General features: G+C 38.0%; 2 protein-coding genes across 3 annotated transcripts in view; one reads left to right on the forward strand and one right to left on the reverse strand.

Annotated features, from left to right (window-relative positions):
* Positions 1-364: 364 nt before the first annotated feature.
* Positions 365-4,489, forward strand: CBR4 (carbonyl reductase 4). 2 transcript variants are annotated; one of them, XM_054294697.1, is made up of 5 exons: positions 365-573; positions 1,090-1,210; positions 1,673-1,809; positions 2,424-2,558; positions 3,932-4,489. In XM_054294697.1, the coding sequence occupies exons 1-5, from the start codon at positions 432-434 to the stop codon at positions 4,108-4,110; spliced, it is 714 nt and encodes a 237-aa protein (XP_054150672.1). In that variant the 5' UTR covers positions 365-431; the 3' UTR covers positions 4,111-4,489. The 2 variants fall into 2 exon arrangements, with proteins under 2 accessions (XP_054150672.1, XP_054150680.1); XM_054294705.1 differs by having other exon boundaries at positions 1,093-1,210.
* A 9,612-nt stretch (positions 4,490-14,101) lies between these two features.
* PALLD (palladin, cytoskeletal associated protein) overlaps positions 14,102-16,911 on the reverse strand; it is a 186,710-nt gene continuing 183,900 nt past the window's right edge. The window contains exon 22 of the mRNA XM_054290671.1: positions 14,102-16,218. Within this exon, the coding sequence (XP_054146646.1) occupies positions 16,046-16,218 (173 nt within the window). The 3' untranslated portion in view covers positions 14,102-16,045. The remainder of the gene's footprint in view (positions 16,219-16,911) is intronic.

The following is a 16,911-nucleotide window of genomic DNA, read 5'->3' on the forward strand; positions in this document are numbered from 1 at the left end:
ACAAGAATAGTGGTTGCAAGAACAATATAATTACAACCGGTACATCAGCTTTGAATAAACAGCTGAACAGTACATTGTGGCCTTTAGGTGCATAAATCACATAATTCATCAATTGAATAAGATTTGCCATAACTCTAGTATTGGAATGCTAGATTATGTGCATGATTTTAAATTTTTTTTAATACTTCATAAATATTTAAGAATTAACTTTCATTTGTAGAGGTGGTGTCTAATTTAGCTCAGCTGTTTATTTTGAATAAAAAAATGAATGCAGATGAACGAATAAAAACCAAATCACTCATTTTGTAACCTGCTCTTACAAACTGCTGCAAACAGGTAAAGGCTGTGAGCTGACAAGAACAGCAGTTAATGTCTTGCTCTACTGGACACAAAGTTGATGGTTTATTTGCAGTTTCTGGAATATTTTGAAGATGGGCAAGGTGTGTGCTGTCTTTGGAGGATCCCGTGGGATAGGCAGAGCTGTGGCAGAGCTCCTGGCACAGAAGGGCTGCCGCCTGGCCATCCTTGCTAGGAACCTGGACGTGGCCCAGAGCACTGCCCGTCACTGTGGTGGTATGTATGCTGCTGGGCACCCCTCCCTGCTCCCTGCTTGGGGGACTCGTGGAAAAACCCCTCTTGTTTAGCTAGATGGAAAGGAAAATAAAGGCTGAGGAACATTAAAAACCAGCTGTATTGCTTTGATTCTGTTTTCACAATAGTCGTTGAGAAAGTAGATTGCCTTTTTTATCTGCATGATGGCAATTTTAAGATGAGTGGAATTGTTTGGGGTCACAATAGAGGTGGTGTGAAATGAGTCATCCTCAGCTCCTGAAGAAGCCAGAACTGAGACCAGTCTGCTCACACTGAACTTCTGACTCCAAAGGGCAAAAAATATAAAACAAGGAATTGTCACATAACTAATGAATACTATACTTGAAAATCATCTTTATTTAATTGCCTGGGGATTAAATAGGTTCCTTAAATTATAACTAGTTCAACATCTGTTTTGCAACTGAGCTGATACATTCTGAAGGAGGTTTATGAATTAAATACAGCTTTTACTGTGACATTATATATATTTCGATACAGCAGGACATCTGGCACTTAGCTGTGATGTATCCAGTGAACAAGAAGTCCAAAAGGCTTTTGAGGAGATGCAGAGGAATTTGGGTCCTATTAACTACTTGGTTAATGCAGCTGGGATCAACAGGTTGGTTACTCCTGACAAGACAATAGGTAATTCTAGATGCAGCCTACTGTAAGGTGCTCTGGCCCTTTGTGCTTAGTAAGAGTGTTGTTAATGAGCACATCTGAAAACAATATTAAGTCCTTGCCAATATTTTGTTTCTGATGGCAGTAAAATGCTAACAGATGATACAGCTTTCACTGTAGTTTCTGCATTCTAAGTTTGACTTCCCCCTCTATTCTTTCTTCTACTTTTTCTCCCAGAATGGTCCAAAACAGTGCTTGCAAAGGAGGCTCTGTGTCTAGAAGCATGGCTAACTTGTTTTTTGCTATGTGTAGTTCTTGCAGCATTGTCATTTTGAATGCTCAAATGTATGGAGCCACATACACCCCATTAATATTCTGTCCAACAGTCTTTTTTTATGAGTAAACATGATCAGGGCGTTTTTCACTGAATTCTTTGGGTTTTTTTTGGTTTGTTTGTCAGGGATGGTTTGCTACTGAGAACCAAGACTGAAGATATGATAGCCCAGATTCACACGAACCTTTTGGGAACAATGTTGACATGCAAGGCTGCTCTAAAGGTCATGATTCAGCAGCAGGGAGGTGCTATTGTCAATATAGGTAAGTTGTTTGTGTCAGCCAGTGGAGTTCTGTGTACTAGTCTTCTAGAAATGTTTAGCAGGTGTAACATATTACATTGCTTGTTACAATTTACTTGTTTTCCTTTTATTTAGACATTCTAAATTTAGCATTTCTTTATGAGTGCTTATTCTTTTGTGTAATTTCAGCAACTTCTAAATAGCTTTTTTCAGTAATAAACACCTCAGAGTTTTTATTTTGTTGAAAAAAGAAACTTTGCTATTCTTACCAATTACTTTGCTCTTCTTACCAATTCTTTCAATATATATACCAGCTGCTGGCAATTAACTAAGAATTGATAGGTTTAGTCAGTTTCTTTCTTTATTTATTTAATGTGGGCAAGGATACTTTTTTTAGAAAAGTCTTAATTTTACTTTCCTGGTGCTTGTTGGTCAACATAGATACATGAATTATACAAAAATCATGACTAATTGGGACATTTGCTTATCCTAGCAGGCTAAAGTGCATAAAGTCATGCTTATTTTACTCTTCTTGTGACCTCATTTTTCATTCCAAGTTTAAAACTAAAATGATCAAGTGAGTACAATGTTTCAAGTTACCCATTTAATCTTCTCTTTGATGTTTCTTTATTTTAGGGAGTATTGTAGGACTTAAAGGCAACTCTGGTCAGAGTGTGTATAGTGCTACCAAGGCAGGATTAGTTGGATTTTCACGCTCTCTTGCTAAAGAAGTAGCAAAAAAGCAAATTCGAGTCAACGTTGTTGCTCCAGGTTAGTTCTTGAGGAATTCCTGCATCCTTGACTGTTGCAATTCATTAAGACTGTGGATATTTCTTGTACTCTGAAAGTAACTTAAGACTGATTTCTATTATTTTCTTCAGCTTTGTAAGTAAATATTTTTAATATATTTTGTTTGTTTGTTAGAAGTATAATACATTCTTTTAGAAAACCTTCAGTCTTTTCAAGAGAACACCAAGAAATTTAGAAGAGTGAATCTACCTATTCCTCTATCCATTATTACATAATGAATGTAGTTTTTTTCCTTTGATCCTTCTTCAGAAGTTGCTGTCCTTGCAGATGGAAGGATTAGATCTAATTAGAGACAGAGAGCTACCCTTGTCTCCAGCTAGAGGATGCTTGTTTGTTATTACAGTAACATGACAAACCATAAGAAAGCTGTCATAAAAGCACCCCTATCTCCCTGTAGTAAAAGGAGGAAATCCTGAAAGTTATTTCTGTGAGCAAAGGCTGTGCTTTTGTAAGATGATCTAGTTCAAGCAAACTGCCACCCTTAAGGAAAAAACCCTTCTATATTTTCTGAATTTTTCCACCCATAGCTGTGTACACTGCTGCTCACCTTCTGCTACCTCTGATGCCTTTCAGAATTCCACGTGAACCTGTTCAGCTTGTGAACTAGGCAGGAAAAATACTTTTATTCTTTAGTGAGTTGAGCAGCTCATCCACAGCCATCATAAAGGGGCAGAGTATTACAGTAGAAAGCAAAAGGGAGTCTTTCCCTTCTTGATGGCAGCTAGAAAGCAGGTAAGATCAGCTCTTTATAAAGCTGCAGCTTTTGTGTAGAGTTGTGCAGCAGTGGGAAAGCCAAATCTCAGATAATGGAAAACTGTAAAAAAGGTCCTTCAAAAATGTCAAGAAATATTCTTCAGATGAGTGCTCTAATAGAAACTATGCAAGAACTGCCATAAGTTCTAAAATAGAATGCAGACACTTTAAAGTCAGAGAGGGTTTCTTGCCAGACATTTTGTGCTCATATTTTAATTGAGAACATTTTGGTGAAATGAGTATATTTTTTCTTTTAGAAAAGTGATATTAAATATAGTTTTTGGATTGAATTTTAGTTACCCTTTCTTGTTTGATTTTGTTTGGGTTTTTTAAATGGACTTCTATAGATCTCTGCATTTTGGTTATTGCATCATTGCTTCCAAAAATGAAAAGTATTTTATTGGTTAAATAATAAAGTGATTTGGCCATCAAATGATGTGGGCTGCTTTGGGAGACTTTGAAGAATGGTAGCTGGTGCTGAATCCTGGTAATAGATTTCACTTTGTAAGATTCAGTGGGAAATCCACTAGATAAATTTAGTTGAAGGTTAGGTAACTCTTCCTAAATCTCTCTGCTCTTAGGCTTTATTCACACAGAGATGACAGCTCATTTGGAAGAAGATCAGTTGAAGAAAGCAATTCCCCTTGGAAGATTTGGAGAGCCTCATGAAGTTGCACAAGCTGTTGTCTTTCTTCTAGAATGCCCATATATTACAGGGAGTGTTCTGGTTGTAGATGGAGGCTTGCAGCTTATGACCTAAGTACTGCCTTGAATAAAGGACTGCTTCAATGTCATGATGGTAATATAAATATATTCTAAATAAAGGGAGAGGGTTGGAAATCGTTTGAAGATTGATGTACATAATTGACTTGGTCTTTTTTAGTCAGAGGAGAAATTCAGCAGCAGTGAGGTGCAATGTGTGTGTTTAGCTGCCTGAAGAGTCTGTTTGGTATTACAAAGTCTGTGTATGAAACAATTTAAAAAAGATCTGGTTTTGATACAGTGATAGCTTTAATAATGTGCTGATATGTTTTTAAAGCACTGTATTTTTATAAAGTCCTGTTTTCTAATTTGGGAAAGAATGAGATTTTATTTTCATTATCATGTTACACAAAGGTTAATAAAGTGCAGAGACATGTTTATTGGGTGGCAGGTATGATTGCATCAAGTTTTTCAAGTAGGGCAAAGATTGTGAACTGCATAGTTTTGCATTCTTATCAGTTAGTCCCTATAAAGTAGCAAGGAGTTTCCTTTGAGCTTTGTTTGTTTGTACCTAACACTACAAAGCTAGGAACTTCTAGATCTTCAGCATACCTGAATTGCCTTTAGAAGCTTTAATTATATGCACTGTGTTTTTATAAAGACAAAGCCTACTCGGTTCCATTCCTGAACGTATGTACAGCACTCACTCAATCCAGGGGCTCTGGTGTGTGCCCACTGGAGGATTGCTGCAGCACTGGAGCTGCTAATCCTGTCATACTCTCAGCTTGAGCTGCACATGCACTGCTGAACACTACAGCTGCACACCTTGCTCTGTAAGACACTGCAAGGACTCAGTAGATACTTAGAACATGTATCACTTCCAGAGCATGAAGTCCAGGTGTTTTGTGTTTTGCTCTGTATCTTCATGAGCACTCAGTTCAGCTCTTAAGTTGATGCTCCCTCATATGTATGTATAGTCAATAAAATGGCCATTTATTTTATCCAAAGCAGCTTTTGAAGCACAGTAATTATTCTGCTGTAAATGATTCTGAGTGTTCCTGTCTTGCTGAAAACTTACCAAATGTTTGACCTCAGGCTTTTCTATTGATCTTGAGTAATTTTTGATAATTGATGTTTTTATTATCTCTGAAAAAAGCTATGAATGTGATTCAGGACCTTCACTTCTTAGCTCTGGTGTTCATTGCATCATGATCCAGATGTTGATTCAGCTTTTGAAATTACTTCCCATCTTGGCACACACCACAATACAGAAAGAAGAGATCTCACTGATGATAACTGTGTCTTTAAAGTTGGAGATTTTCTTCCTTTGTGCAGCTGAGAAGTTTTGTCTTTGTGCCAGAAAACAATACATGTTCAAGCTTCTTGCAGGTATGTATTGAGAAATAATACCAGGAGTACTTGTATGATCAGGAGATTTTGCAGTTGGTTGTGCTACTCACTTTGGAATATCAAATACCATAGAAGTAATCCTTCCAGGAGTCGCTATCTTCCTGTTATCGCTGTTATGTGTCATATGTGTCTTTGCACCAAAAATATAATTGCTAATTATGTTTTTCCTTGATAGAAGGAGTTGGCCAGAGATGATGTGAATTTTTCCAAGGGCACTGAAGGTGAGGAAGCACAGCTGGTACATTTTCACTAGTCAAGTAGGAATATGTCAGTGACTTGGCTGCTGCCCATACCTGCCCTTGGTCTTTTACAAACAAACCCTGTGTGACATTTCTTGACCAAAAGCCAAACCTAAGAAACTAGAAATAATTTTCTTTTAGAAAGTTCTGACCCTAATTATTATTATCCTTTTTTGGGGGGGGGGGGGGGGGTAAGGGAGTTGGTAAATAAGTTATTAGCAATTAAATTTTTAGTTTATATTTGCAATTAAAACCTGAAATAATTCTGTCAGAAGAATGTCAGCATGCCACAGAGTAATTTCTTTAAAAAGTTCCCATACATACTATGTTTTTATTATTGCTGTTGCCATAGGGCCAGACTGAAGTGTTGGTAGCTTTAAATCACACTTTTAAAAAGCTCCTTCCCCCTCCCCTTTCTTTGAACTGGTAAATTAGGACAGAAAACTGGTTAACATAGTGCTGAATCTGTCTGGTCTGGTGTGATGTCCTGAACAGGGGATGTAGGGACTGTGCAGGGTAGGTGACAGGTCAGGTGTGTGTCTCCTTAGAAGACTCTGGTTCCTCCAGCAGTTTGTGACAGGGATATTTGAACCCACCAGTGTGCAGCTCTGGTTGAGGCCTGCAGGCATTAGAAACAACCCTCAGGTGCTCTGTGTTGCTTTTGAATTTGTAGACTTCTTATCTTATCCTGCCTGCCTTAGTTGTTTCTGTTTCGTACTGAAGAGTCATATTTCTTTTAATTACTTGTTGCTGGAGAGCTCTTTTGTATCCTAAATTGTCTTTGTTGAACTTTGCTTTACTCTTCCAGTTTTTCAAGGAGGGATCACCAGGTAGAACTTCTTGCAGATACACTGTGGATCTATTTTTAAAAATGAAATTATTTTATGTTTTATTTTATACTGTTTCCAAAAATGATGCCTAGGTGTTTTGCTTTTTCCTAACCTTTGCACTTGTATTTTCAGAACAGTAACTCAGTCCTGAATAATTAACAGTCAACTTGGAGTTCATTTCCATATATATGTGCAAAAGTCTGAATTTTTGTATTTTTTTCAGCATGAATTGTTCTCAAATATCTACAGTGAGTTTGGTTTCCTGGTTTTAACACCTATTTCCTCTGTGAAATCATTCTGCAATTTTTTAATTCCTTAATCTCTTTATAACTTTAACTTGGTGTTACTGGAATACACTGTGGCATTCAGAAACTGCTGTCTCAGAACCCTTAGAAATAGGTTATACTTTGCCTGCCCCTACAGAGGAACTGTGGTATTTTATTGGCACTGCACATCCTTAGGGGAGAGAACAACTGCTGATTCATACCTTCATACCCTTTGTCTTCTATCTTTAAACAATGTACTGATATGACAACTTCTTTGGCAGCACAACATCTTTAATAGTTTTTGGCAAGGGATTGTGTCAGATGCCTTTTAGAATTTCAAGTATGCACCATTATTAGATCTCCATACTCTCATCTCTTTTAAGTTTTTTTTTAGAAGAACTCTAAAATGTTTATCAAACATGACTTTCATTTGCAAAAACAACTCTGTGTGTTTATCCTGTTGTTTTCTTGGCTTTAGAACAATTTCTGGCACTTTGCTATGTAGAGAAAAATATATTTAGGCTTTAATTCCTTGAATCCCTCTGGAATCTCTTCTCAAAAAACAAGTGGTCCTTCCACCCACTAAAATCACAAGAACTTGCTGTCACGTTTGCCAGCTTCCGGTCACTCCAGGCAGGTTTCACTCAGAAGTCTCCCACTGCAGTTACTTGGTTTCTGTTAGAACTGGGGAGTGAAAGCCTCATCTTTCCCCTTTGTCACTTTCCTCTGTAACCTCTCCCAATGTAAAGGAAGGAGTAAAACCTTCAACAAGGTGCCTCTAGAAGTTCTCCTTGAGTTCCTCCATGGTACCAAAAACTGATCATAGGGATTTGTTCAGAGTCTGGGGATTTTTTTCCTCAGTAGGTTTTCCTTCCCTGAGCACTTTGCTTTTTATTTGATCATCTGCTTGCCTTCTTCAGGCATGGTTCCTATTCCTGAGGTGCCAGTGTGCTTTTGCAGATTATTGCTCTGAACTCGATCTGGCTATAAATGTTACATTCATTGATGATTAAATTTGACTCCTAAAGCTAGATTGCTGGTTTTACAAAGGTTGATGTTTAAATGCCAGGAGCTTCCCCCTTTCCACAAAAATTGTAATTTGATGTGTGTATTTAAAATTGTTGTACTGAAGTTCAGTACATTCAATCTTGGTGTTGTTATTGGGCTGCATCTTAATTTTGACTTGTCTTTTTGACTTAATTTAAATATTTTATTATATGTTGCTTATTTTTTATGGAAGTCTGTGGTAGTGGACTTCTGTCTTTATTAATAAACTGAGTCAATAGAAATAAAAGTGAAATATATGCAGAAATAAAAGTCACCATTAAAAAAAAAAATCACTATTTGAAGGTAGCATTTTGGCTCAGGCTGTGTACAATTGGGGTGACCACAGCCAGAGCTGGGTGGCCCTGATCAGTTGCATGAAAAAGAATATATTAAAATAGTGATCTTGGCCTCTTCAGTGTGACATTTATCCAACATACTCATGATTGCTGTCTGTCATCACAGTTACATTGCTGGCCTTAGACATCTCAGATGTCATAGCTATGGCCACACATATCCATCTTAAAGGTGGGAGTACCAATAGCATCTAATAACAGAGTTTACCTTGCTAGGTTTGGAAATTCAATCCATGTTTGACTGGATGATTTAATATGTTGATATTTATTTTTATGACTCTTCTATATATTTTGTATCAATATCTTTTTGATCTTCCATCATATTTCTGGTATGTCTGTTTTGTCACTGTCCTTGATTAAAAGCAAACATCTGGGCTTTACATCTTGTGCTGCTGGCATTTATGCCAAGCTGTATATGAATGTTTGGGGTTTTCTACAAATGGGTGTTTGTGAGTCAGACTGCACTTGACTGACTTAAAATGATTACTCAATTGAATTTTTAAAACTTCAGTGCACTATCATATTAGATATAGTTTCTGTGATTCCATTCCTAATGGAAATGAGAGAATGTGCTCTTATCCATCTGACGTTTCTTCACCTGCTATGTTGCTTTAAAGTCTCCTATAATCTCTTAAATATTAGCATCTTTTTGCCTCTTTTTCTCTTTAAGAACAGAGTATTTTCTGGATTCCCACTACTCCATGTTTCTGCAGTTTCTAAAGAATCTGTAGTCCTGTTCTTAGAACTGTTTTTTCAGGCATGCATTGGGACTTTGCCTCATCCACCTAGTTTTGGGAGCATTTAAAGAAGGCTGCAGTGCAAATCTGGTATTTAACTTACTCTGTGTTTTATTCCACATCTTTTTTCCTGCCCCACCCCATCTCTCTGGTTTGTACATGACCTTTCACTACCACCACAGAATTTCTAAAGAGACCATCAAGGCAGGTTTTGAGGGTGGCTGCTTTTGCAGCTGTCATTTAATTCAGCATGCAGTCCTCTTACACAGCAACCCTCTTTCTGACTCACCCATAATGATTGCTTTGAGTTTTTACTCAGCTGGGTTCCTGCTTCAGAGAGGATATCCTTACTAAAAGAAGGTTACACTGTCATTTCTGTGACCTGCCTTGTCACTACCAAGTTAGGAAACCTAAAATTGTTCCTCTGTTGGCTTTGAGTTTGATTCAGTTCAAAGTTCATAGGTAGTGTGATTTGCATGTTCTGGGGTTTAGTTGAAGCACATTGTAGACCTAGAATGTTAATTGTTTTGTATGTCTTCTCTGCATTCTTCTAATGTTTGGGAAGATGATGGACTACTCTTCTTCATCTTTTTTCCTAGGTAGGACATTGGAGCCTTACTTCTGCTTATCTCTCAAGAAATATGTTTGTAACTTAGAAATTGCTGTAGTGAGCTCACTGGCTAACACAAACAGTCTTTTCTTGCTCTTGAGGCATCTGTTGCAATGGATGGGCTGGATGGGCTCTGAGCAACCTGGTCTAGTGGGAGGTGTCCCTGCCCATGGCAGGGGACTTGGAACTAGATAATCTTTAGGGTTCCTTCCAACCCAAGCCATCTGTGATTATTGTCAGTAAAATTCTGTAGCAGGACACATAAAATGTTCATGAGGTGGTTTTGGTTTGGGATTTTTTTAAAATATTGCAGCTGTAAAGAGGAGCTCTGGTGGTGAGCAGCTTTTGCAGACTGTGGTAACAGAAGTATATAGTGTTGGCTGAGGTGGTGCATGCTGTGTGAGTTAGGGCTGTATCCCATGAAGAGATTTCACTGTGGCCTCCTGAGGGCAGTCTATGCTAAGGCATTATTGTATTGGTGATGACTCGGTGAGTAACCCTGTATTGTTTTAGGGAAGTGGAGTTGCCTGTGTGCTGATGCTGGCATCCCTGTTACTGGTTTTGTAAAATCCTGGGTCATATATCCTGAGCTGCTGGGGGTTGTAAAGCATGACTTTTAAAGATGGAAAGGATTTCATACTGAGATCAGTGAAAATTTGGATAGGAAGTAGATATCTTAATCCCAGCCTGCAAAATCTCTTTGTTATATCAGTACCTACAGTTAAATATACATTGTAATGATTATTTATTGCTGTAAGACAAATTTTCCTACTTTCATGTGTTGCACAGTGTGAGGTTGTATTACATGACCTGGAAATGTATATTGGCTGTTGCAATTATGTGACTTATTTTTTTGGAAGAACAGTGTAGTTCATTTAAGTAAAGCAAATGAAAAATTAACTCCTCAAGTCCAGGTGCTCCCACTTGATCCAGTTAATCAGTGTTTGAAAAGACAGGTCAAGTGTAGTTGTGGAGAGAAATCATTGGGTATACTTAGTGCCTGACGAAGTAAGAACTCTGCTAAGTGCCAAGTTGTATTTGATTTTCACACACACATTGTGTCCAATTTCAGATCATATGCTAAAGGCTTCATTTTGCTGTAGATATGTCTGTTAGTATAAAAATGCTACCTGTACCTTGCCAAACACCTTTGGATCAGCATGTCTATAATCACAACTGGCCTGGTATTTTTATGGTTTTATTTTTTATGTTAACAGCTCATATCTGGTAAGGTCTGGGATATGTTTTGTTCATGGTATATAACAAAAACTGCCAATTCAAATATGTCAGTATCAAATGCAGCGGGACAGCACCCAAGTAAAAGCCACCAAAGCTTCCTTGGTATCATTGCACACAGACTAGGGCAGTGTCAGTGGGAGCGTGGGGGGCAGATGTCACTGAACAAATGGAGTTGTGTGGGTGTTCCTCACCATTTCCCAGGCTGCTGGCTGATGGTACTGAGGTGCCCTTGCATGTGTAGTGTGCTGATGAGTTTGAAATTGCTGCATGATTTTGAACAGTTTGTTTAAGAGTAAGTGCAAAATGATTATATGGTATTGCTGAAGCTTGTTAGTGAAGCAGTATGATGTTTTGTGAATTCTGACTTGCAGATCTCCCAGCTCAGTATTTTTAATGCTGAATGCACTCAACTGCTTGTTCCAGCTCTGTGCTAGAGGCTGTACTGTCAACACTTGGATGCCAATGACCTGTTAAAAGCTCTCAGTTGCAGTGATCCTCTCAGTATGAGCTTTATATGAGCTTTTTAATTCTGATCCTCTCAGTATGACCTTTTATCCTAGCTTTTCAGATAGTTGGTAAATTTCTACTACAGACTTCCTACAACTGTAGAGAAAAGAAGGAATATAGTAATTTCTTGTGTTTTGTTTAGATGTCATTTAGTGTGCATGTATGATTTTTGATGGTGAGATGTCCCTGTCAGCAGCAGACTGGAACTGCATCCATTCTTTGCAGGCTCTTGTAGCTGTGTTGTTGGAATGCATATATAGAACAGAGAGCAGCTATAATTTTATAGTTCACCTTAATTTTCAGGACAGCAACATGGGAGAGGTCCTTAATTCACAATAGATTACAGGTGTGGTTCCTGTTGTATAGCAAGTCTTATCTTATTTTCAGCACCTTTTGCAGTAGCCCAGAAAGGTCCTGTTTGGCAGTCTGGGTTTTGTAGCCTCAGTTCTCTATACTCTATGATGTCTGGGCCAAGAGTTGTCCAAAAAAGCTTGATGACAATATGTTTCCCTGAAACTGTGCTGTTAAGCACACAGGAGAAAAGTCCTAACATATAATCCATTTGGTGTGATGAGATTTGTGGAGCTCCTGTAAGTGCTGTAATCATTCTGTGCAATGGCCATGTACTGTTACTTTTTTCTGCTTTCTTGTTCTGCAGCTGTTTCTGGACCATTTATGCTATTGCAGAACTAGAAAGTGATAGCAGTTACAAGACTTGGCTAATCCCCAGGGTTACCTATTACACTGCAGTTGTTTTATAAAGCACAAAATTTCTCCTTCTAGGTGGTGTTGGAGTTCATCTCCATCTGTATGGCTGCTGAAATCATTTCTGTGCAGATCCTGCCACTCCTTGTCTGGCTTTTGTGCTCTAGATGTGACTGAGCATTATGTTCCAAACACATTTTTAGTAGAGATGCAGTGCAGTGTTAGATAATTTTATGTTTTAATTACTTCTGTTAAAGAATGCAAAATGGCCTCATTTTGAGTTAGTTAGTTGCAAGCTTTAAGACAAGTCAAAGAATACTGTGTGCTGTCTGGAATACATTGTACGTTCCTTGGGGCAGGAACTGTGTTTCCATCTGCCTGATGTGTTTCACGTGCTCATATTTCTGTTCAAACAGAAAATCTGTGCAGAGGGAAGGCTGTTTCTTTTAGTTCAGGAGAGTGATATAAATGTCAGTAAATTCTATCCCTTGCCTGCACATTTGAATGGTGAGGGAGTGAATTAGCCAACATGCATAATCCAAGCAGGCATTTCTAGTCTATGCTTGAATTTTTCTGTAGTGCACAGTGTGGGTTTGGCAGCTGGGTCACGCAGTCAGAGCATGCAGCTCATCCCCTCAGCATCATGGCATGTTGGATAATGTGAGCTCATGAAGTACTTACATATGAAATCTGTTTGGGCTACTTGCAGAGGTGAGGATGTAGCAGTCCAGATGTGGAAAATCAAGGCATTTCTTAGCATACACCCTAAGTGAATTAAAATAGACCTTGAAAGTGGTGATAGAGAAAGAAACAATGATTTATAAGCTGGGGTTTCAAGCTGGACTGGTTTTGATCCCCAACTGCCAGTTAACTGTGATGGAAGCAAATTGTGTTTGTTTACTAATGGTTGCTGTTGCCTTAAAGCTGTAGGATAAAGGCACTGTGTGCTAAGGTACACCAGCAGCTGCAACAACCTTCATGCATGTGGGATTTTGCACCTCACTGCTGGTATTCTTGACAGAGGTTTCGGTTGTCATCCTGATCATTGCTGAATTGAGTCTCTGATTGCTGTGAATATGCTTGGACCGATCAGCTTCATGTATAATTAGAAGTCTTCCCATACCTAAACTGGAAGTCTTGCAAAAAGTCAAGGCTCATTTTTATAGTCTTAAAAAATGACAAAAGTACACTCTCAGGTCATGCTATCTATCTTTGGACTATGTGGAAGTTACTTTGATGCTTCCAAGAATTTTTGCTTTTTGGCTTGAGAAGTTAACTTGCTTATGCCACGCTTCTATCTCTGACTCTGTAAGCCCAAACAGTCCCGGTAACTAAGTAACAGCACAGCTGAATGTTTTCATAAAAACAATGTTGCTGCTTAGAGATGTGATTTACTACTTAAGTGTGTCTGTACATACATACAGAGGCAAAAAGTGATGATGACCTCATCTTCAACAAGTCTCAGTTTTTTAGTCCCCAAGCCAAAGGCAAACTTGCTGTGAGCAGACACAACTCCAGTGACTTCAGTTGCAGTATCACCATTAATGTCAGCGCTCACTTAATTGCTGACAGAAGCCTGTTTGTAGTGATCAGTGCTTGAAATGTAAACCCAAAAGAAAAAATGGATAATGTTGCGTCTTTCCTCGTATCTTCATATTGAAAAAAAAAAGGAGAAACTAGTTAACAGTCAGGATTTTGTAAGTAAATCTGACTTTTTTTTTTAAATTCGATTTTGATATTGTCTTGTTACTCTTAAATGAATTTACCAGTGCTCAGAACATGTCTTTTGCATAGAATCAGCTGTAAGTGACGACATATTGCAATTATTAAAAATACAAAACAGACCTGCATATTTTCTAGCCTATTTAAAAAAAAGTATCTTCCAGTTCCTCTATTTGGCAAAAGTTTCTCAGAATTTATAAGTAATGTTCCTCTGTTCTGTTCAAACAAGACTGCAGGTCACAAGTAGACTATTCTGATAAATTCTAGTAGTTTTTAAATGCTGCATATAGGCCTCATTTAATCTGTATTCATAATATTTAAAATTTCCAAATCTTATACTTGAATGCTTATACCAAAAAAGTTATTAATCTTTACCAGAAGGCAAACTTTCTATTTGTGTAATATTTATTGATGCTAAACCCACATTATATCAGCACAACAGTCCAAAGTAATGATAATACATTTTTATAAATACAAATAAAAAGTGGCAAAATAATGCTAGTGAAGCTAAACAAAAAAGTAAATTAGCATGTCACAGTTGAGGAAAATTTGGCAAAAGATATGACATACTTCTAGAATAAAATCAGATTATTCCCACCTGACAGACTGACGTTAATCTGGATTAACCATCCCCATTACTAGTCATATCCTGCACCAGAATAGTACTACCTTGTGTGCTAAAGTTTATTAGTCACTAAAAAACAAAACAAACTTTGTGTACTTACAAAGCAATACACGTATAGCAGTAATGCAATATATGGTGTACACAATTACAAAATAAAAAAAAAACCCAAAACAACAAACAAACCCCTAAGTACAGGACTTCTGAATAAATGAACTGAGATAAAAGATTTCAACACTTTTATTATAAATAATGAAAGATACCATATATGTGCTTCATATAAGGAATACAGTGTTTTCCTTTCCTAGCAAAGGATCGTAGCTCGTACCATCAAACACTCATTTTCCTTGTCAGGCCTAGTAATTTTTCCATCCATTCTTCCTCCCTCCCTCCCATTCAACTGAAATTCATTTGCTTCTAATTTAAAACTACCCAGTCAGGTGTGACTTAAGTGGGGCTCCACTTCCAGATGGATTTTCCTTGCATTCTGTAAGTAGCCTTCAGGCTTTTCACCTATGGTGCACAGACTCTACCCCTCAAAAGAGCTGACATTTGCCTGCAGTCAAGAGAAGGAAAAAATAACATCTACCAGAGACATGTTATACTAAGACGAAAAAACAAAAAGCAGATTGGATTTTTTTTGCCTATCTTCATTTTCTACTTCCTCAAATTTGCAAACTATCACCTGTGGTGTATACTTGTCACTTAAATCTGTAGTGTAGTTTTAGTTTCAATCCATTTTTCACTTACTATACATTTCTAAAATCCTCATACATATTACACAAGCTTTAAACAGTCAAACATTCCATACATACACTCTCTAATTTTCAGCTCACTTTAGAATTTCAGAATCTTGAATGGGAGCATCACAAGGTTACACACTGCTGTCTGGAAATCCAGAGAGTTTCAACGTCTTGCCCAGCCCCTCCCACCCCTTGCAGTAACTCACTGCAGTGGTTTATACTATCAGCATTTTTTCCTATCTAGTTACCAATGTGTAATCTGGAGTAGATTGTTACTATGTCTCAACTCTTCTTTGCTGGCCTGCAGAAGTAAAATTACTTCTGCTTAGACTGCCATTGCTATGTGTTTGTAAATAAGCCTCCTCTAAGATGGCAAAAAGGAAAAACACAAATGAATTGAAAGTTAGGGTATTGATGTCCATATTAACAGCATTGAAAGAAAGATTGTTTTTTTATGGTTGAATAGAAAGCAGTTTGCAGAGATACAGCATTTGCTTACATTTATTTTCCTTGTCCCTTCCTGTTTCATTCTTATAGTATTGCACTTGTTCATCGTAGCTGTCAGAATGTGTGTAGCCATTTTAGAACTGTTGATAACCTTTGAAGAAAACATCTTGCACCATTAAGACTGTGTAGCATCTACTTACTGCTTAAGAAGGTATGTAGTGAAAAATCTTTCTCTCTGATGCATTTTGGCCTCTATGGAAAGGGTTATGAAGCAACATAGGTTAAGGAACCGGTGAATGTGATTCGTTGTGCAATGTGTACATTTCTATTAATAATCTATCTATTCTTCTAATTTGGTATAATGAATAAGGAATATATGGTTACTGTGTTTGTTGTTTATCTTTTGTACATGAAGGTGTCTGCCCTTGCATAAAGTGACATAGGAGTATCATTGGTCAAGGCAATGGCTTTCAGTGTTTCTGCTTTGAAAGAAAAGGATGGAAGCGGCAGCTGAATCTACAGGTCATCGCTCTCTACCAGGCCAGGCTGCATTGTCAGGTGCACTGGGTTTGCTTCTGGCTGGAAAGCTGCTTTGATGTCCAGTCCTTGGTCACAGAGAGCAGCGTACCGGCTGGCCGAGGGCCGCACCTTCTTTGGCTTGGTCTGCTGAGCGGGCTGTTGCCACTGAGCTGAGATTGAAAAGGAAAGAACAAGTGTTAGCCTTCCTGAGCGGTGCACCCGAGTGTGCCAGAGGCTCAGTCAACCCTTTGTGAAGGAGATAGTCATTTCTGAGAAGCAGAAAACCATTATGTCAAAGGTAAATTTGTTTAATTTCTTCACATTGTTGTTTTTTGGTTTTTTTTTCTCAGCATCTAGTTTCACCTTCCAATCTGGTAAGTAAATACAACGGTCTGAGTTATTTTTGGCATTGTTTTCTATTTCCTTGTGCCACTGAGAAGGGTGACAGCAAGGAGGTTGTTTCTGTGCACTCCTATTATGTAACAGGCCTGTTCTAGGGTGAGTTGTTGCATGTAAAATGAAATTTTCAGGTTGCCATTGCCACCCCTTGTATACTGAAGAATGCTGAGCCAAATCTCCTATTCACAATTCCTACTTCCAGCACCAACCCAGAAATCATCCTTTATCAGTCTCTCCCCTTCCCCCTCCCAGTTAATTCTTGCTATGAGAAGACTGGTAAGAGATACTTCTTAAAGAAAATACAGGGCTGCTTTGGAACAAACTGAGTAATTAAGCAGAAAGCCATAAAAACATCTACTACACTTCTGGTAGCTATCACAGGTGTATTACAGACTAATGTACAAAAGAATACAAAAGGTTAGGGAAGTGCCAGCAAAACAACAGTAATAATGATCCACAAAAAT

Source organism: Melozone crissalis, unplaced genomic scaffold (genome assembly GCF_028551555.1).
Source record: "Melozone crissalis strain CALT ecotype California unplaced genomic scaffold, PUWL_Pcris_2 ptg000006l_1, whole genome shotgun sequence".
Classification (NCBI taxonomy): domain Eukaryota; kingdom Metazoa; phylum Chordata; class Aves; order Passeriformes; family Passerellidae; genus Melozone; species Melozone crissalis.